At 31.8% G+C, this 21,939-nt stretch overlaps 1 protein-coding gene across 4 annotated transcripts in view; it reads right to left on the bottom strand.

Annotated features, from left to right (window-relative positions):
- Positions 1-21,939, bottom strand: part of LOC123712382 (nephrin-like) — a 142,027-nt gene that overhangs the window by 41,547 nt on the left and 78,541 nt on the right. For all 4 annotated transcript variants that reach the window (XM_045665431.1, XM_045665433.1, XM_045665430.1 and 1 more), the window contains exon 4: positions 10,716-10,912. In XM_045665431.1, the coding sequence (XP_045521387.1) occupies positions 10,716-10,912 (197 nt within the window). The remainder of the gene's footprint in view (positions 1-10,715; positions 10,913-21,939) is intronic.

Genomic DNA, 21,939 nt, shown 5'->3' with positions numbered 1-21,939 from the left:
AACGTGGGTGGGCTCAATCCAATTTCTATTATCGTAAATAAAATGCCGAAAAAAGGTGTTCAATGTACACGTTCATTTTTTATGCTGGAGCAGACGTGACTATTGCAAGAGGATAACATAGATTTAATAAGCATATTTAATAAACAAGGTACAACGGTTGTTTAGAGAGCGCGAAATATTTTTTTATCCGCAGGTTCAAGCTTATTTTTGTAAAGCTAAAATACACATTCATGTATGTGTTCACAGTGATGAAACAAATGTTTAACAATATATTACCCTGTTTTTTTAACTATTCAATTCAAATTTGTCTCAAATCTTTTATACTTCTACGAATGATAGTATAAGTTTTAGCACCCTTCAATAATTTTTAAGGTTTATTAATGGAATATCTGCAAAATTTTCCCGATTCTATTTTACGCTTTTTTGTTTGTTCACGTTTTAATACTTTTTTACATTGCATGGAGATTGTGGCTTAGTTGAAATATTTTTTGCCATGCTGCTTCTATCAGTTATCATTTAATCATGCTACGTACGTATAATTTGCATTTACAATTGTCTTAACCTACAAAGTAATGATAATAATTATTAAAAGGAAAATTTGAACCAATTTAAAAAGTTTGGTGTACCTCTAACGCTGGCAGTATTCCTCGCTGTATTGCGATACTTATTCGTTGAGCGAGGAAAGCACCAGCTCTGGGGTCATCAGTACTATCTACCATGCGCCAAATTAAATATTTAATAAGCCCCTGTACACTTGAACCCCACGGCCCAAGAGTCTCTACTCCAAAGGAAACACGATCGAAGTTGGAGGAAAGACTCTTATATTGGTACCGTTTATTATTTTCAGCCTGCTCGGCGGCCACCCCAGCTGTTTTGATTGTCCAAAGGAGGCGGGGCAAACATGTCCACACAGGTGGCATCCCATACTAAATCTCATTCCACTTTCCAAGTGATCAATGTTATCCCATCCGGCCGCTTGCCAAAAGACATCGTAAGAGACGATCGTACGATGTCTGTTGGCTCCAAAATTGATGGAACATTGACGGAGGTCAGATAGTCAGTTGAGCGCGGCATAATGAGAAAAACAACCTGCACACTTTTGGCAATGTAGGCCATGGTGTCCAGGGCTACTCACTTCAAAGCCACAGGGACTTATTGGGACTATATATGGGCACTAATAATTGGAGGCTGTTGGCAATGTTTCTATTTTTTTATATTTTATGTCCTCTGAACACTCTCCTTGGATAATGCGAAAATGCAAAGAGACCCTCAAATCTCTACGCAACGCCAAGGGAAATTAGTATGTCAAATGGCTTGTTACTTTATTGTCTTTGATTTAGCTGAGTTATTAATAATGATTATCTAACGAATATTAATGAAAATGTATTACATTATATACATAACTATTTTTTCATATACGTTTTCCATATTATATGTTAAGTTCTCTCTATTAAAGTGTATCTAATTGTTACATACATATGCGATGAAATTTTATTTAGTACAGTATTTTCCCAAAACCAAAATGATTTAGTATTTTAAATATTGATATGACGACACATAGGTAAGTGATATACTTCCCAAAACAAACATTCGACTCCAATACATTCTAAAAAACTTGCAGCATTGAAACGCGACCCTCATAAATATGAAAAAGGGAGAAAATGATGAATGGGGTGATATAAGTTATTCCTCATGTCAATCCATTACCTCATTGTGGGACGCAGGTGCAAACAGATAAGAAAATGTCCTTTCTAAACAATTTTCTCGCTACAAGGCGTTGAAGTAAGGTAAATTTATTAGCCAAGGGCCCCGCCGTCTTTAACGTTGAGTAGAACCAGACATTGTTCATGTTTTATCAAGGAACAACGAAGCCGGAATCATAAGGCAGTTTATGCCACGTACCAACGCTATGTTGAACTAGCTGCCCACTGAAATATTTACGACCCGATTCAACTTAGTGTCCTTCAAGAAAAGAGCGTACCAATTCTTAAAAAGCTGGCAACGGACTTTCCAGCCTTCTGGCAGTGCGAGTGTCTAAGTGCGGCGGTATCGCTTAACTTAACAATTAAATTAAAAATAAATAAACACAGACGAATGCTTTACTTAGCTATAGTAAAATTAAAAAGAATGTTTTCTTTTTTGTATAATGTATATTATGTAACTATTTGAAATGTGAAATGTTTCAAACGTAGTAATTTAGTTCTCTATGATATTGGCATAGTTTATTGCGTTTAAAATAATTGATTGAATGATAAATGATGCATCTTACGATTAGATACATTTTCATTTAAGATATAAACGGCCTGCTAGTTATAAAATGAAAAATACATTGTTACTGTTTTCGTCTGAGTCACTGAACTGATATTTGATTTGTAATTCTGAAATTAATTACAAACTTCATATGAGTATCATTTATATAAAAGTAGTGCTGGCCTAGTGGCTTCAGCGTGCGTCGTAGGGTCGATCCCCAGCTGTGCACCAATGGACTTTCTTGCTGTGTGCGCATTTAACATTCACTTGACCGGTGATGGAAAACATCGTAAGGAAACGGGCTTGCCTTAGACCCAAAATGTCCCAAAAAGATGATGATGATGGTGAGTTGATCATGAAACAGATACTAAGGCCCAGATCTAAAAAGGTTGTAGCGCCATTGATTTTTTTTATATCATTCATACGTTTATTTTGGTTTATAAAATACATATAGTACGCAACATCCAAAGAAATGTATGTCCTTTAATACTTTTAGCTACTATGTCACCCAAAATCACATTTTGCTATTCTCTTGCGGCCTAGGTTATAATTACGATTGCATTCACTCTAAACTGGCATAAATCTGTGTCGTGTCACGTGTAAATAACACATTTTGCCTAACAATAAATTGAATTTGTACCAGTGAGTTTCAGAATTTCGTTATTTTCCAACTTGGACGCTTGAAAGTTCATTTGAAAGGATGTAATACCGGATAATATTGCAGCTGAGATTCAAAGGGCGTTGAAAATTATTCAGTTAAAATTTCATTTTTATGCAACTGAGACCCGTCTAGATTTATGATGGCCTTGTTTGCAATTTTTTATTTATAATATTTGAAAAATTGATAGAACTTTGAAGTAACTAAAACAAAATACATAAGACATTAATTTTTATTTTGTTTCTTGATTATACAATATCATATTTGGGAGATGAAAGAAAGTAAAGACAGTTAGTGATATTTAAATGCGCATATAACTCTCAGGTTCCATTTAGTAGGTCTTTTTATAACTAGGTCCTGAATTCGACTCAGTAAATAAGCGATTAAAAAGAGTGGCGGAGAGTTTCTCTTCTTTTCTTTTTCAAATAAAAGCGACAGCTAAAAGTTTACCTGGTTGAATATATATATATAATAGTGGGCCATTATCGATTATATATTATGTTATTATTTTATTAAGTACTAATGACAGTCAAAAACTTTGATGAAAAATAAAAATTGTGTTTTTACGAGTATCTACTACATAGTCTACACATTACTCGTAAAAAACTTCTTTTGACAGATATTTTACAATTTTCATTATTTATAAAACTGGACATTTATGATTTTACAGTTGATTTCAGTGAAAGACTTAAATGTATTTATTTTTAAGGAAGAGGGGGCAAACGGGAAGGAATTCGGTACGCTTTTTTTGAAAGACCACCTGTCATAAATAAACGAATTAAAGATTCAAGTAAATTAATTGAAATCCCAACAATTTTCAAATAAATCAACACCACAATACATCAGAATTCAGCTGAGTAAACGAAAATCTGAAACAGAGTTTTACATTATTCTGAACTCCAATAAAATTCATACAATCATAAATGACCCCTGAACAAATGAAAGTATAAACATATGCGGTTTTAAGGATTTCGTAGTCTCGCTATCTAAAACTCATATATTATGGAGCCATGTAGAAAATTCATTTTATATTCGTACTAGTTTGCCGTAAATGCAGTTTCGGATGTCTGCTAGAAATGCGGCGAAAGAGGTTTTTATTTTAAAATTTCACTTTATTCTCGTGGGAATTTCGTGTTATGCCGCAGTACATTATAGTGTTGATATCGTGTAGGTATCTATCGTTATTAACAACGACACTACATAACACGCAATTTCGGTACGTTTCGATTCAATTACTCTAAAATGGATGAATTTAGAGTGGATGAAACTTTCATTATATTTTTGAAATATGATATAAAATCTAGTACTGTTTGTGAAAAACTTTATATATGAACAGTTTCGAAGTTAATTCAATATATACGGATTTCATTCGACTCGTCATATTGTTGTGTTACGTTTTAGCCCCGGGATCCATTTTTTATCTGTTTTAGTTAAATATTTATTACTAACCTTTTGGGAATTTATAAAAGAAAAATAATACCTAATCACACTAATATTACACATTTAAAAATAATAAACCTCAACACTCAAATAACAACAAAAAAACAATATTACAAATTAAAGGTATATTATTATTAATTAAAGATATATTATGAACTTTCAAGGTTAAAAATTTGAAGGTTTTTTTTACTTGGTTGAAATTGAAACACATGCAAATAAGCTAGTAGCTTGGCACTAGGCTGGTCATTGATCGCTATTGTGTAATGCACAATGTGATAAAAACAAGTGAGTCCAATTATGTCCACAAAAGATTTTAAATTCCCGGTAAAAAGGGGATATAACGTGCCCCCGGTTCCCCTAATTACCTAGGAAATATAATACTAACAAACAATTATTGTAAACAAAAAAATTGACACTCCAATTGCACAATAACAGCAAAACTTGTTTTTGTAAATCCAAATTGAATAAAACTAAGCAAGCAAAAACAAAGAATTTACATTTATCAAACTTACCCAATACGGATTTTAATCATTCTTTGTAAGAAAAACAGGAGCAAAAGGTTCTTTATTTCCGTCAATAAAAAAGTTGTTGTCCAAACAAAAAAACTTGGAAAATACTCGTAAAAATCTCTTGATTTCGTTGGGATAAAGCTGGGGATTACACAACAAACGGGCGGCTATCACGACACTGTTGAATATACAGCTTGAAATAATAAAGATGATAGCATGATCCTTGTTTAATTAAAATATAGTCGATACAGTGTTTTGTTTTCATCACTTGGACTGACATTTCACACAGATAGATTTTTTGTAAAGAAATTATACCACCTCTTAGGGTATATCACCTGTATACGGTTAAGAATGTCTTTACTCATCTGAATGCACAGTAATCTTAGCTATAGACCGGTTTCCCTCATAAAGATGGACCCTGATCGTAGGTGGTTTGTGAGTGCCCACCGGCTTCTTAAATTGGTATGTACTCTTCTCTAAAAGCCCTTTAATACTGAAAATCAAGTCAATAGCTTAGTTATACTACCATCATTGACATTTAAACTGAAAAAAACCGCCTTGTGTACTTATGTACACGCGTTTAAAGCTATACTTCTTTGGCGTAACAAAATAAAAATATTTTTAAATTTTTTATCAATTGCCTTATTCTATGTTCGTAGAAAACTAACAATAGAAAAAATGTATTCAATGCATTGAAAGTTTTATTATAACGCATTATCTAGTTAAATAAAGTTTATTTAAATATCACAAAAAAAAATCTACATAATGAAAGAAATGGAAATTTATTATTTTAAAATGTTGACTATGCTAACTTCAGGGTGTCAGTTTTTTGTGACTGTGTGCAGGTGTCGGTTTGTTGTGACGATGTGCGCGCATCGTAAAAATTTCCTCTCATAATTTTTCTCTAACTTAACAATAAAATAACAACAATAAAATAAAATTAATATAATTAACAATAAAAACAAAATAATAAATTGAGAATGTTGAGTCTCTGTGGCAGTGTACAAATTCGCTCAGGACAGCACCAGCTCTGGAGTAACCGATACTGTCTATCCAGCGCCGACTTATCTTGTGTTATATTTATTTACTTTAAGGTAATTATTTTCATATAGCCATTCTCAATTATACTTTGTTCTTGCACAATTGATTAAGTTATTGCATAAAAATAAATTGAGCTTTTTTAATTTATTTAAAAAGTATAAAATGGTTAAGCAAAGTCCTAAAGTATCTAGTTGGCACTTATAAAGTCGTTGCAAATCTTATCGCAGCGCTCACGTGAGGGTATGGATACCACGAATGTTTTAGCCCTGTGAAGTTCTTAGCCGCGTTATTTACGTTTATACGACGTTCAGCGTGTTGAGAGTGTGATTAAATTTCTACCTACTTCCTACTCGTAGAGGTTGTCTACACATAGTTTGAATTTTAAGACTGCGGTAAGTGAAAATTTTGGGTGATAGAGTTTGTTAAGTATGTACATTTTGAAGGAATGGGGTTATGTCGTTCTTGGATAATTCTATCGTGACTAAAGTAATTCTCAAGCGACAGTCGTTTGTTTTTCGTTCTTTGATTTCTAAAACCACCTCTATTCAATGCCAAAATAAGTATTTTTGAATTTTAAAACTAATAAATTATTTTATTTATTTTATTCTGAACTAGGTTGTATAGTTCCTTGATAGCATGAAGAAGTTCCTTTTAAAATATCCACTGAATTCTATTGCTACCTTCCATCGCTATCGTATTAGCTCGTCTTCCCATCTCGTTAGGCGTCTTTCTTTGGTACTTTATAACTCTTGTATTATTTTATTAAATTCTAAATTGTTCAAATATGCCAATTAAAAAGATAATATATAAGATTTCAATTGAAACGTAGTAACAATTGAAATCGTAACTTTTTAACAAACAAATTTGTTTTGCTTAAACCTAGTTTGACGTAAAAAATACAGTAAAATTTTATCAGCTAGTTGCGAGTGAATAATAAAAAAGCAACAAAATAAAGGTTCGCCTGATCTTATTTCTCATAGCCCGATACACTTCGGGTTCTATCGCCATAAAATTTTAATTTTCAAAACAATTCCCATTTTATTGGTCTCGAGAAAACTTAAATCATCTACAGTATTATCGCCAAGAGCCAACAATACAACTTTGTAACAATAACCATTTATTGCCGTTTTCAATTGTATGGATAGAATTTAGAACATAATTTGCATTGGAATAGTTTTGGCTTGAATTTAAATATAAATAACAAATACGTTATATATGTATGAAATGTTTTATTTCGATACATAGATAGTGTTTATAAGTAATCATTACACTCAAATATATATTATTTACAAATTTTTCACCTACATAGACGTAAATAATTAAAAATAAATAAAGAGAAAATTAAATCAAATTTAAAAAGTTAGGTCCCTGTGGGCTACATTTAATAATATTAAAGATTTAATTGGGCGCCTGGTTGATAAAACCGGTGACCCCAGACTTGGTGCTTTCCTCGCTCAACGAATAAGTATCGCAATACAGTGAGGAAATGCTACCAGTTAAAGGAATACTCCTTTGCTGTGCACTTGAACCCCACCGCCCAAGAGTCTCCATAGGAAAGAAAATCGAAGTATGAAATTTATGTTTTACGATAACGTTATCTAACACACACTTTCCACTGCCCACGATTTGAAGCAGGTACCTAGAGACCTTGATATATTTTTGTTACTACTAAATCTACACATTTGATAAAATATATCAGTAGTTAATTTGGAATGTGATGTAATGTTATAAAATGTTATAAAGATTTTTATATTTAAAGGATTTTAAGTATTGCAGCTTTTTGTAATTGTCAGTCGCGACTTCAGACACACACAGAGACAGAGATAGTTATGTAATATAATTGTTCAATATATATTAATAGGTCAGCGACTATATTAAAGCATTTAATAGCATCTAACCAAACCTAACACTTCAATCCTGTATTTGCGGCTGACGATGACCCTGACGTTGACGTTGTTCTAAACGCTGAGCTGAACATCTTAACATGAGCCATTGGGAACTTCAGGTCAGAAAGTCAGTTCAAATACAAATAGATATTAATATTATTAATTTAAGTACAATTTGTACACCTATGCAAGTCAAATTTACGCCATCCGTTCATTAGTCTAACAGGTGGCCTCGTTCTGAGAAGAATGGGCAAAAACTCGGCAAGTTCGTTCCTCCCTCTTTTATTACGGGAAAGGAAACAATTCACAAGTTCAATACGTCTCAACATAATAATAATATCAGAGAAAAATATTATGAAACCACTTTACATTATAGTGGTTAGACTGGTCGAAGTCATTCTATAAAATACTTCTTTTAGGTCGAAGGTACAGTACACTTACTTTCGTCTACTATTACTTCCTCGTACTACATTATCAATGGTCTCCATTATGTGAAAACATTCAGCCATATGCATGACATTAGTGAATAGTACAACGCCTGTTTGAGCCACTCAATGCAGATATGATCGATATTGCGTAATAAAGTAGCAATAATGTATTGCTATAATATCGGCTAATACTTGATTACAATACTATTTAACATGAGAAATTTAATAGGCTGACTAGATAATCTGTATGATTATAGTGCGGTTATATTTGACAATTTATGTACACTACAAGGGCTGTTTTTAAATATTAGTAAATATAACATGTCATTAGTAAATAAAGCATTTTAGCAACTATATATTTTAATCAATTTAATTATATGTTTTGGTCTATAATTTAGCTTTACTTTGTAATTTTTACGTCCTACTTATCCAACACCCGTATCTGATATTTGTTGTGAAGCTCCAAATTTTTTCATGAAATAAAAAGCCATTGGAACGAAAATTAGGTTTAACTCCTTTTTAAATTATACTTCTGTAGATTGTATGACTATTTATGATACATATTTAAACTCTCAAACTAAAATAGCACATACAAAAGCATGATTTTCCCGCGTTGATACCCGGATACAGAAGGGTCAACTTTATAGCCTTTTCCGTTTTTATCGTGATTACCCAACCTTGTTCCCTTGTGTTTTAACTTATGTTGGTTTATAAAGAAAATTTCTAAGATTTATACACCTCTTCGTAGCCTCCTAAATTTAAAAATATTTTTGAGTCGAGCGAACTTTTATGCTTAATTTTCATCACAAGTAAATATTTATTGTTTATACACTATAAACATATATAAACTCTGTTTCAATTAGGATCTCTCAATATATATATATCATTTGCATCTGGAATGTCAATGATTCGATACTGTTATATGTTCTTAAATTGATGTAGATATTAATAGATATATATATCTACATCAATCGAGTTGCTGTATAGATATTCCTTACGTATTAACTAAATATAGGGGTTTAACTAGGGCCTAGGGATTTATAGTTTGCTCACTCCTCTTGTAATTTTAGTGCAGTTTGCCGATATCACTGGCGAGGTGACTTTCACCAGTATAATACTCGAAACAACACAAATTTAAGCGTACGACCAACCAGGCAGAAGATAAACCACTTCTTATATGTAAATTGTTTTACAATAAACTCACAAGCTAAATTAGAGAATTATCAGTAAGGTAATTGAAAACTCTCGTTTAACGTAAAATAATCAATAAAACTTTTTATAAATTTAATGATTATTTAAATGATCCTAATCCTTGGGATAGATTTGCTGCAGTTCAAACATTTTGAAGGACTCAAAACTTGGCCATTAAAAGGAGTAGAGGAGAATTTTTTGCCAGTTCTTCTTGCCCGCTTTAGTACTAGAACTGGTTGTTAATGTAAATTTAAAATAAATTTTACAACTTATCTGTTGTCGTTCGTAAGTATACTGGGTTACCTATATGAATAAAGTTTTTTTTGAGTTTGAGAATTCTATCAATTCATTTAATACAAACAACACCTCGCATAGAAAATCCTGCTTCTATAACTTCTATCAAATCTCTTCTTCAATTTCTTATAAATATCAAATAGGATTAAATGTAGTAACATGTTACAAACTTCACGATTTATGAGTGATTTTTGTGGATGTGTATGGTTAGGCACTGCTCAACATGTTTGAAATTAATCTGATCAAAACTACAAAGAGAGTGTACTTGACTTTGCGTCACACTTATCTCTTTGTATGGCTTAGTTTTAAGGATTTTTACGGCACCGAAAGGTTCAAAGGTTGGCACGTCTTTGTTTCGTGTATGTACTGACGTTAGATAATGAACCAAACCTTTCAAAGTTTGAACGCGAAAAGTACGCGTAATTATCTTACAGATTTGGATACATTGTATAATAATTGTATTTACAGGCGAGGACGCTGAAAATTACTAAAAACTTCGAGTCATGTGAAATTGTATATAAATTATATTGCGTAAATTTGCGTTTATATTTAAATAAACTAGATTATTTATTTATAATTAGATGAGAACGCTAGAATAGAAAAAATACCGATACTTCAATTCATAAGTGACAGTTTAACAAACAAAAAATAAAAGTTCTATAACTAGACTCGGGAATGGACTGTGTAAACAAGGGACTTAAAAACGATAAATAATTTAGAATTCTATAGGTGGTATAAGGTCTTAGTATTAATTGTTAGATCATTAAGAAAACACTTTTTAAACGGATTGAAGCTATGTATTATTATTATAAACTTATAATTATTTACATAATTTTAAATTTAAATTTTTTTCCGACGTTTTGCGTGCTTTGCAGCGGGCGTCAATCCGTTTAAAAAAAGTTTTCTTAATGTGTAAAAGCTATGTTGACAAAAGACAATACTATTGTTAGATCATCTATAGATTTCTAATTAACTACGCTTGGATTCTTGTAAATATAACGCAAATTCTTCGACTTACCGATAACATCAAGAGCGATTCTATAATTCCTCGTTGGCGACACTTGGAAGTCCACTCGGCATCTGTAGATAGCTCTATCCCGTGACTCAATATCACTGACGTGTAGCGCTGAGGTCGGCAAGTCGATCCATCGAGCGCGGTCGCCAAATGTATCATCCGACCAGTAGCTTGTTGGGCCGGGCACTCGAGTGTCGTAGCTGTAACAGTTTTTATTATAATTACAATCAATTTTTACTATAATTAACGTGGACAGAAATCGAAGAAATACCTTGCTATAGCAGACACTAAAGTGAGTAACTAAAGTGACACTAAAAAGTTAACATATAAATATCAAGGATTAAAAGAAGAAGAGACCAGTGACGCTACGTTTTAGGTTGAGGCTTCATATATCGGTCACTGTTTTCTGATCATTTTTTTAATAGGTGATCAGCCTTCTTTGCTTGACACACGCCGTCGACTTTTTGGATCTCTGGCAAGCCGGTGTCCTCACGATATTTTCCTTCACCGTTCAAACGCAATCAAATGCACTCATAGGAAGTCGATTTTTGCACAGCCGATGGGCCTACGACCTCACGAATGATCTCACGCTGAAGCCACTAGGCCAAAACATATTTTACTATCTAATAATCTAAATATATAAAGATACATATAATAAAATACCAACTTATATAAATAGGCCACAATAATTTCAGCAATCCCCAATAATGTTTGTGGACGTTAGACTCGGTTGTTGGTAAACCCAATGATTGAACTACGTGGTATTGCCATACAATTAATGCTCTCTCTATTACATTCATTGATTAATAAACAAATGAGTTAACAGCTAACCATCGTTTAACGAACCAAATGTTGTTAGTTAAAAATTTATTGTAATATTTTCAGCATTTGTATAATAATATAGGTTTGAAAAGCAAGGTCATAAACGGAATTTAAAGAAGTGTGAGCCATTCAGTATGTAAGAACAAAATGAATTTATCTTTTTTTGCTTCCAAATGAACATGAATGTTGAGTGTGTTCTAACATAATTGATTTGTGGGTGTAAAATTTGTAATGTAATTGTAAATTATCTAAATCGATATCTCGAATAAGTGTTTATTTATTTTTCCATATTCTAAGATACTTTTAACACTTTTTAGGTCATAGAAAAAACATAACTTATATATTATGTCGAACTAACCCAGACAGGTACGATTATAACATCACTCAGCCACACTCACAAATACACTCTCACGCATACACATTCATATCCTCATACACTCACGCATACTATACAAATTTAAGACTATTTTTCTAAATATTTTATACATGCACGATGTACCACGGAAGAACTGTAATCTAGTTACTTACAACGCAAGTGCTCCTTATTTTTCACAATCCATACCTTGTTATTAATAATGTTTATAATTATTATTCATTCTAATTCGCAACATATTAAATGGATTGTTGTTTGCTTCATAGATTGAATGTGTTATCGAAAATCCTACATTGTTTGGAAGGATTCTGTACCACAAAGAACGGTTATAATACTAGAATAATAAGTCTTGAGTACATACCTCGTTATAATATATTTTTTACCAGGAAGAAAAGCACACAATATTATCAGCCGTAAGGATTTGGAGAAATTCTATTAGTTTGGGAACAAAGAGAGGTTAGACTGATGCTAATACCTTGCCTCACAATAGTTCTCAAAAACGCACTAAACATTCACTGTAAAATTCTAAATATTGGACGTAATTATTATCAATTATAATTAACAAAAAGTATATATCAAAATAAAAATATGTCTAACATAGCAACGTGACGGTCGGCCTAGAAAAATTATTTGTAATCAAAAATTATTAAATTGAAATTATGTATTTCGAACAGATACCGTTATAAACTTTAATCTCAATTTATTCTTCTTTCTGATCTTTTTATTTGTATGTTTTAATATTGGGCGGGGCGGTCAAATATATTAAATTAAAAAATAATCACACAACGTTGTCCTTTGGACGAGCCTCAGATTTTTGTACCTTTTTTATGAATATTTATTAATTTAATAGGCAAGCAGGTGATCAGCGTTCTGTGTCGTGCACACCGTCGACTTTTTGGGTCTAACGCAAGCCGGTTTCCTCACAATGTTTTCCTAGAACGTTCGAGCGATTGTTAAATGCACATCTAGAAAGAAAGTCCATTGGTCATAGGTTGGCTCAGCTGGGGATCGAACCCACGACTTCAGGGATAGGAATCGCACGCTGAAGCCCCTAGGCCAACACTGCTCAAACTAAATTACTAGGCTTACACTTAAATTATTATAATTCTATTAATTAAAAAAAAATATTGTTTTGAGATTCGAAAACAGTTTTTTATTGTACTGAGTCAGAGATATTAAATTAAAAACAGTTAGAATTGAAATAACATAAGTTGCATTTTAATATCAAATAGTACTTTCATTTTACAATTATGAAATTATTCGAACTGAAGATTTGAATTATGAGAGCGGGAATCACAGTTAGAATCACAGCACTCAGCCGTCTCACGGTTCAGTAGCTCTAGAATTTATAGCACTATCGTTGAAAATCCTTCTTGAATTATGACGGTTAAGCAATTGCAGCGGACACCAAGTTTTATTCAGCCAACAAAGCGCTGTTTAAAGCGCAATTATCGTAAACATGTTCTTCGTTTTATAATTCAAAGCAGCTTTAATCCAATTTGTATTTCACGATTTATGTTCTGTATCTGTGTTAAGGATATCAAAGTATTATACTTGACAGATAATTGTTGCAACTTTATATTGATTTATTTTATTGTCAAATTAACATTAACATTAACGTTTTACATTTTAGATAAGTCAGTCAGTGAGAAATTAGAATATTTTAGTTATTCCTATATTTTTTTAAATTATTTACTATGACGGAAACTATGTTTTATTTGAAGTGTTTTAAACATGTTTTATTTTAAATCGGATTTTCTCGTACAAAAATATTTATTTGTTGAAACTTGACTTTAACAGCTAAAGTATGTTTATACTTTAAAGTTTAATATGGATGCTTTGCGTAATTCATAGAATAATTGTTTCCAAAGCTTAAAAATAAGATAAAGATTTAAGTGTATAATTAATTGTGGATTTATGGAAATCGGCTAATTATCGTTTTATTTTATAACGATTATTAGTGAAGAGATAGCAAAAAAATTACGGAAATGCAGGTATATTTCAATATTACAGCAAGAGAGAATTTGAAATTCTAAATTTAAAATATCACTCTTAGTCGTACTGTTAAAATTACCTTATTATTCTAAGCATTTGAAATCACGCCATGTTCGATCAATGTTCAATGCTAAATTTAATCTAAATTTGCATATTGTGGACGTACTATGTATATTTGAACACCTATTCATAGTTGAATGCGGCATGCGTTCCCGATGCGGTAGGAGGCTCACCGCAACATGAGTGCATTCTATGCCAATATAAACCATTTTGTGATTCAATACATTTACTTGATTTACAAAAATAAGCTATAAACATTAAGCGTTGTTCATTAAAATTGGCCTAGTGACTTCATCGACTCTCATCCCTGAAGTCATAACTTCGACTCCCAGCACCAATAGACTTTCTGAAATGAATGAAAACATCGGAAACGGGCTATCTTCAGTCCCAAAAGGTTAACGGCGTGTGTCTTGCCTATTAGATTGAAAAATTATTATGAAACAGATAAATAATTCTGAGGGTTTTTTAATACTAAAATAGTATATATCGAACAATAAATGGAGGGTGTGATTTGTATGTTATTTGTAGCTAGTGAGTACTAGCCTTGCATCTCTTAACTCACGATACAATCAATCGGCAAGAACAATTAAGAGGTGAGGTGATTTGAATTTAATTTTTATACCAACCCGAAATGAACCAGAACAAAAAAGCATCACGAGCGAATAATCTAAAGACAAGAATAGATGCTCCGAAACATGGTTATGAAAGAATTTATTTATAACTCATAAGCTAAAGGTACAAAATATTTATTAAATTATCAATCATAACTTTTCCATAAATAAATCAACAATCGTTTGAAGCGTGGAAGCGGGACTTTCTTGGCAATTATGCAAACAACCATCCCAAAACTTTAGTATCGTCTCAGACAAAATATGCTTAATTCAATTACAACAAACTGAATGCCTTAATAATATCTAAGGCAATAGAGGTAACTCTCAGAGCTTTATTCAAGCTGAATTTCACTTGCAAATGTGTTTATTGAATTACTCCAAGTCTAGAATGAAGTTGCCTTTGTAATATTTCAAGAGGTTAAATTGGGTGTTAGTATGTTACACTTATTTAACAATACGAGAAACATCTCAAACAACTCTGACAATGACACTAAGATAATATACAAATACGTCATAGAGCACAGTAATTAATTATCTATATTTACAGCATATTATTTAGTAATGAGAGTAATTTTTAGATGGCTAATGTAGCTTCAGTCAAGTTAATGTCACCTGGGATGTTTACAGGTTTTTCGCTTGCGATTGAGGTATTTGTGCGTTGTGATATGCTTTGCATACATTTAATGGACTGTGGAACGTGGAATAACCTTTCTTCAGCTGTTAGGTAACCTTACCAGAGTAATTATCAATAGCTTTTGAAAATAAATTAGAAGTTGCAGGGTCTAGCAAATTTGGAGTTCTTGTGCATTGTCTCAAATTTATCTCATTGACAAACTGTCTCTGGCCTATCAAGTTTTTACTTAACGGTTACATATTAATATAAAAAAACAAGCCATAACGGGCCTCAGTTCTGTCTTCCTGTCCTTGATGATATTCCTTATAGCCAACTGAGGAACTGGCTTTTCACAATGTTTCCTCTGTAATATGCGAACGTATTGAGAATTTATTTGTTCCTTAGTGTCTTGGAAAACTCAGTTAATATATAACTTTTAAAACACCAATATACAACTTAACATATAAAGAACTACGGCCTGGAATAGAATTAATAAACGTTGATTAATTTCGCCAGTGACCCGTCTATTTCGTACTTGATAAACTTTGCCCCGCGAAACGCCTGAGTATTTTATTAAAAGTTCAAACGCCTAGTGAAAAATTCAAAGAATTTTACGTGGGCCTATTTTATAAACTCCAATATTGACCTATTTCGATTGATACTAACCGAGACCACTCAATTTACGTTTAACCTACTTTAATTAATTTTAACAAAATTCACTACTAGACGCTTCTTCTGCGTGAAATTAAACGTGTACTTAATTGTTACAATTGGTTGAACAGTTTGGTTAAAACCAATTTATTTGTGTTTATTATTTTAAATATATTTAACGTAAACCAATATCATTAGTATGTAATTAAAATTATATTTGATAACTAGCTGACCCGGCAAACGTTGTTTTGCCATGTATATTATTTCCAGGAAACATTTTTTTAAGTTCAATAAAAATAATCTATCTACTATAATAAAAAATAGGGGTTGATCGTAGAGGGGTGACAATTAATGGTTGTATGTATTTTTGTATTCTGTATCATAAAAAAATAAAAACAAAAAAAATCGTCTAAAAAATAAACCCCTTATCACTTAGGGGTTTGAAAAATAGATAGTAGCCGATACACAGACTTACTGAATATGCATAAAAAATTTATAAGCATCGATCGAGCCGTTTCGTAGGAGTATGGGAACGAACATTATGACACGAGAATTTTATATATATAGACATTGGAATAAATTTTTGACTCAGTAGATATTATATAATTGTCTGAAATTGTAGGTCCATTTTTCTTATACTAAAATTAATTAAAAGTTCAGTCTTACGTTGAGTAACATTTCTTTAAATACTCGAATTTTAAAATATGTACCACAGACAAGATAGTAGTTCTAATAGTTCCGTTTGAGTCATGGTTGGCGCAAACTTTGGTATTGTGTGCCAAACGTAGAATACTTTACCGCGAAACAATACAGCCATAATGCAGCCTTTGATGTTAGACTCATTTTTATTTCACTTTCCAAAGCTTTCAAATCCGTTTGACGTTATGCGTTCAAACATTATTTTGTAGTTCTCTATTTGAGACGAAATTATAATTTATTACATTTTAAAATATTACATATATGTCATAAATAATTATAAGTTTGCTGAATTCTTTGATACATTCGTATTCTATGTTTATCTGACTAATCTGATGTTAAGTGACACTCTCAATGCCAGTGGGCTCTCTAGTTTTTTATTAGTTATTATAGATTTATTCATTAAAAATATGATGTTTTATCAAGTTTGATCAATGGAATTACAACTTTTTTAGGTCTGGGCCTCAGATTTGTGTAACTGTTTCATGATGATTTTATAATCGAATAGGCAAGTAGGTGATCAGCCTTCATTGCCTGACGCACGCTGTCGACGTTTTGGGTCTACGGCAAGCCGGTTTCCACACGATGTTTTCCTTCACCGTTGAAGCTAATGTTAAATGCGCGCATAGAATGAAAATCCATTGGTGCACAGCCGGGGATCGAACCTAAGACCTCAGGGATGAGAGTCGCACGCTGAAGCCATTAGGCCAAACACTGCTTTCAAACATAGATTAGTATTATACTTATTCAAGGATGGATTAAGTAAGATAAAAAAACGAAAGATAGAATGCCACTGCCAACTTAATCAACCGTGGGTGATTAGGAAAACTTAAGTTTAACTAATTAAATAATATTTATAATTAATAAGTACGTTCAATATTCTCAAGTTAATAAAAATTGTATTCAATTGACGCTATACAGTTGTGTGAGAAAATAGACGATATTAAAAAAAACATAGTTCCTTTAGTATCTGATACAAGAGATGTTATTTTCGGTGTGATATTATCACATACATATCCAATAATAAATTTATTGATGTTATTAAATAGTTCTTGTTTGCAATAGCGAACACTTACTCCTGATATCTCAGTGAATTATAGAAGTTTAGAAGTATGTGAACTTTACAATCTTTCTGAACTATAATTTTCAATCAAAAGTTTTGTTTTGTGTTGGAACCGAGGAACTAATAATGGTAACAAATATTATTTTATGTACCTATTCATTATACTTAGTCTGCTGGTGCGACGCGCGAGCGACGGAACAGCCTTGGCCTCCGAAACTAGAGAACGTCAGCGCTGCCGTTCGCGAGCATTCATTCATTATTAACTTTAGAAAAATGTCTATAGTTATAAATATTTTTTTAATATAAATAAATATTAACCCATTTGAATGACTTCTATAATATATAAACGCGAACATATTACATTATTTAAATAACAGCCAGCACCGGAATACATGGTAATTTGGATGGAAATGCTAAATTGACCTAAAAGCTTTTTGTGCTCAGCAAGACAAGACGATACGACACTCCGGGCCACTGCTTGCAACTGTATATGGAGTACTGATCTTCACTTCAAAAGCGGGAGCTACCTACCACTTCTTTTCACTCGAACATATTCAACGAAGAACGGTTTGAATTCTCGAGCGGCTTGGTCCATTGGTGTTGGGCAGAGATGTGGGATTTTTAAGGCAGTTTTTGTTGTGCATCACCACTATGTGACACCAGCTGCCCACTTCCGAACCAACTCAATTTAGCGTACCGTCTTAATTTTTTAAGCATTTTACAGAACTTCAAATAAAAATCACACAAATGACAGATAAGTGTTATTGTCTGCAATCTAATTATTTAAGAAGAAGAAAAAAAAATAAGTTTTAAGTTAAAAACTAATTTACAGAATACATAAGATATAAACAAATGTACTGGCTAATAAATAGGAAGGCAATCACCCCTGTCAATACATAACAAATTACTTCTTTATAAACAAGTTCATCAAGCATGTGTGGATATATGACATTCAGCTTTGTGGCTGTGGAAGAGCAATTTAGAAATAAAAGAACCGTTTTAGAACAAGATTCTTCGGGAAATTGTCATTGCACTATGGTACATTACAAATGGGAGTATCCACAAGGATCTTAATGTGGTTACAGTCCTAAATACGGCGAAACGGTTTGCCTTAACTCACTTAAACAGGTAACATAGCCATGTGAATGCTGAGGCAATCCAACTTCTTGACACGACAAGAATAAGACTCCTGAATAGAACTAACAATTGATGTAATAAACCTAGTGTTGAGAATATAAGTGTCAAAACATTACAGAACACTAAGACTGTTAATTAACATTACCTTAGTTTAATTCATTAGTATTGTAGAAAATTAAGTAAACATAATATTACCTATTAGCCATAATTATTGTAAAGGCTAGATTGTAATCCATGTAAAGTTGCACTCTTTTTTGTGAACTTTATAAAAAAAACACAAAATGATGATGTCTTTTATATACGCTTCTTCTTTCTTATATTAATTAAATCAACCTTATAAATTACTGTACCCTCGGTACACTATCAGTAAACAGTATACAGTCTCTATCTGTAAGCTTTTCTGTCGTAATAAAACGAGAGAAGAGAGAGAGTAAGAGACATGGTTATAGCTAATACTTTATTGATAAATATTTATTAAGTAGGGGTTCAAACGTGAAGCTTGAAGCAAGAGACATGAACGAATAAAACTTATTGTTAGCAACGGTTTTACATCACATGTACACTAAATGAAAAAAGTTACAACATTATTATCTTTAATAGAAAATACCACGAAAATTCATACCGATCTTCATAAAACCACATAGAAAACATATTGCATCTATATATAGGAAACAAAGCGAGTACATGAAAGCAGCTTACGTGAAAATGTGATCAAAATACTCTCTGTTCTTCAAAAGCCAAGCCAACGAGTATCTCTAGGGGTGTAAGGTACTTCTAATATTTTTATTAGTGCTAAAGAGGTGAAAAGAAATGAAAATAATGCTTAATTTAGAATCCTCTAAGGTACTATCGTTACGTTGGCGTAGATGTCGCATTGCGCTTTTACCTAGCGTTGAATGGAATAGAATATTTTTGTGTATAAAGAGTTGAATTAGAACTATTAGATACAAGTTTTCATTAAATTTAGTACAATTACTTGATATCAGATATCATAAATATAGACTAGAAAACTATACATATAAAAATTATTGTTTAAGTATTAAAAATACATCTTTTACAATAAACACTCGATCATCAATAAACTTAAAAGTGTTATAACGAAAGAATTAAACAAGTAATTTTTAATAAATATTTGCGACGGGTACCGTTATTTTAAAATAACCTAACGCTACATATGAAAAGTCGTAAAATAAAAGTTTTAAAACGGACTAACTGGAAGGAAATTTTTGTGGTTGATGTAAAATTTAGATAGCGCACACGAGTTAAACGTGTTATTCCAGCCTCCGGCTCCGGAATATTTTATTAATTACTGTGGATCTGTTTTTCTATATTTGAGTAAAATAATAAAATAAATAAAAATTCGTTAAGTTGAAAGACTTTGTTCGTTGTTATTTAACTTTACATAATCTCTCGCCTCTGCGTCTTATTGTAAATTTGTATATTTAGTTTATTTTTGTATATCGTTTAAACTTATTTTGTTTTTGACGTGACAACGACGCACGAACGAACGAAACGAACGAAAAAATATGATGCATGCGGCGTTACTTCGCTCTGAGGCGTTCTATGAACTATGAACATTGTAAAAAAATTCCATTTACCCCCTTCTTTATATCCATATAAAATATCTATCAAACCAATAAAATTAAAATTTTCTTTTGAAAAAGCAACCATTCCATCAGTATTTTCTTATGACGTTGCACGTTCAACTATCGTCAGTAAACCGACTTTACATACAACCGATTTTTAGTGTAAATTAAAGTACCTTACTCTTGAACCAATTAAAATATTACCAATGAAATATAAATAAAAGTAAAGTAATAATTAATATAATTACCTATAGAGCAACTATTACGATGCCCTCCAACTAGATAAAATTGTGTAGGGCCTTTTACTTTATTTCATTGAATATAATTCAATCTAAGAACTGAATGTAGGAAAATTAATTGATCTAAGCCAAAAATGGTATATCGTACCAATCACAAACCAAGCAGATCGATAAAGCTACATATAACACATAACAGATTGATAAAATTCGTGGAAATAAACCACTTCAAATTTACATTTAGCTTGCAAACGTCATCGTAATAAATAAAGCAGCTAAATGATTAATATATTATATTCACTATCTGTCGCGGCAAACGTTGTTATGCCCTGTAAATAATTTCTGGGGAATTTATAGTATAGAAAAAAAATATCCAAAAAATAAAATATGTTTTTTTGAGGTGGATACCCCTTATCATTTAGGGGCTTGAAACAGATAGTAGCCGATTCTCAGAATCTTCTCTTCATAAGAATCGTTCATTCGTTTCGGAGAAGTATGGGAACGAACATTGAACATTGGCTCATAAACATTGATAACTAAATACGAGATCAGATAAAAATTCAATCATACGATGAAAGTGGAATAATGTTTAATGGCGATAAGGTCGCCTGCTATTATTGAAATGTTATTTCTGTTTTTTTTTAATACAAAAAGAGTAACATTAATAAATATATTGGCATAGGAACAAAACTATTAATATGCTAATGTATTGAAAAGTCACTAAAATAAAATAAACTTTTCTATAGCTTTTCCTTATTGTGGTTGTATGGAAGAGATCGCTGTGGCCGTCCATGGCCCTCTTTTAAACTCTTATTACTGGTTTTAAAATACACAGAAGAGTACAATAAATATACCGGTTATAATAGTTTCAATACGCTGATAAAATGAAAAATCATTAAAAATAAACGCTTATGATTTCGGTTACCATGAAAATGCTTAGTCATGTAATACAAATAGGTCTTGTAAACGTAATACATAGTTGTATACGTTCAAAAACGTTACGGTAAAGCAATTTTCGCGAGTCGAACCATTCAATCTCAAGACGCCACTTTATACCTCGCTATATCAGAGCTTCACACGCGATTTATTTTAGCTTTAGATAAGCATGAGAGAGTGTCTTACTTTGGCATATGTATACTTTTATATATATATATATATAAATAACGGTTGTTTATTATAATAATAATAGTCGTTTATTTACCAAGATAGTGGTACAGTGGTTAGATCGATCAATTACAAATATCCGCACAATATATGGCTGATAAATAGGCATGTAAATGTCGTATATTTTTTTACTATGTCTTATTAAGAACATAAAAAATGTCAAAGTTAAATTATTTACAATCGGTGTCAAATCTATGGTCCAAATACTCGCCTACGCTAG

This window comes from Pieris brassicae, chromosome 7 (genome assembly GCF_905147105.1).
Source record: "Pieris brassicae chromosome 7, ilPieBrab1.1, whole genome shotgun sequence".
NCBI classification, from domain to species: Eukaryota; Metazoa; Arthropoda; class Insecta; order Lepidoptera; family Pieridae; genus Pieris; species Pieris brassicae.
Note: the sequence above shows the minus strand (reverse complement) of the source record. Positions and strands in the feature narration are given on the sequence as shown.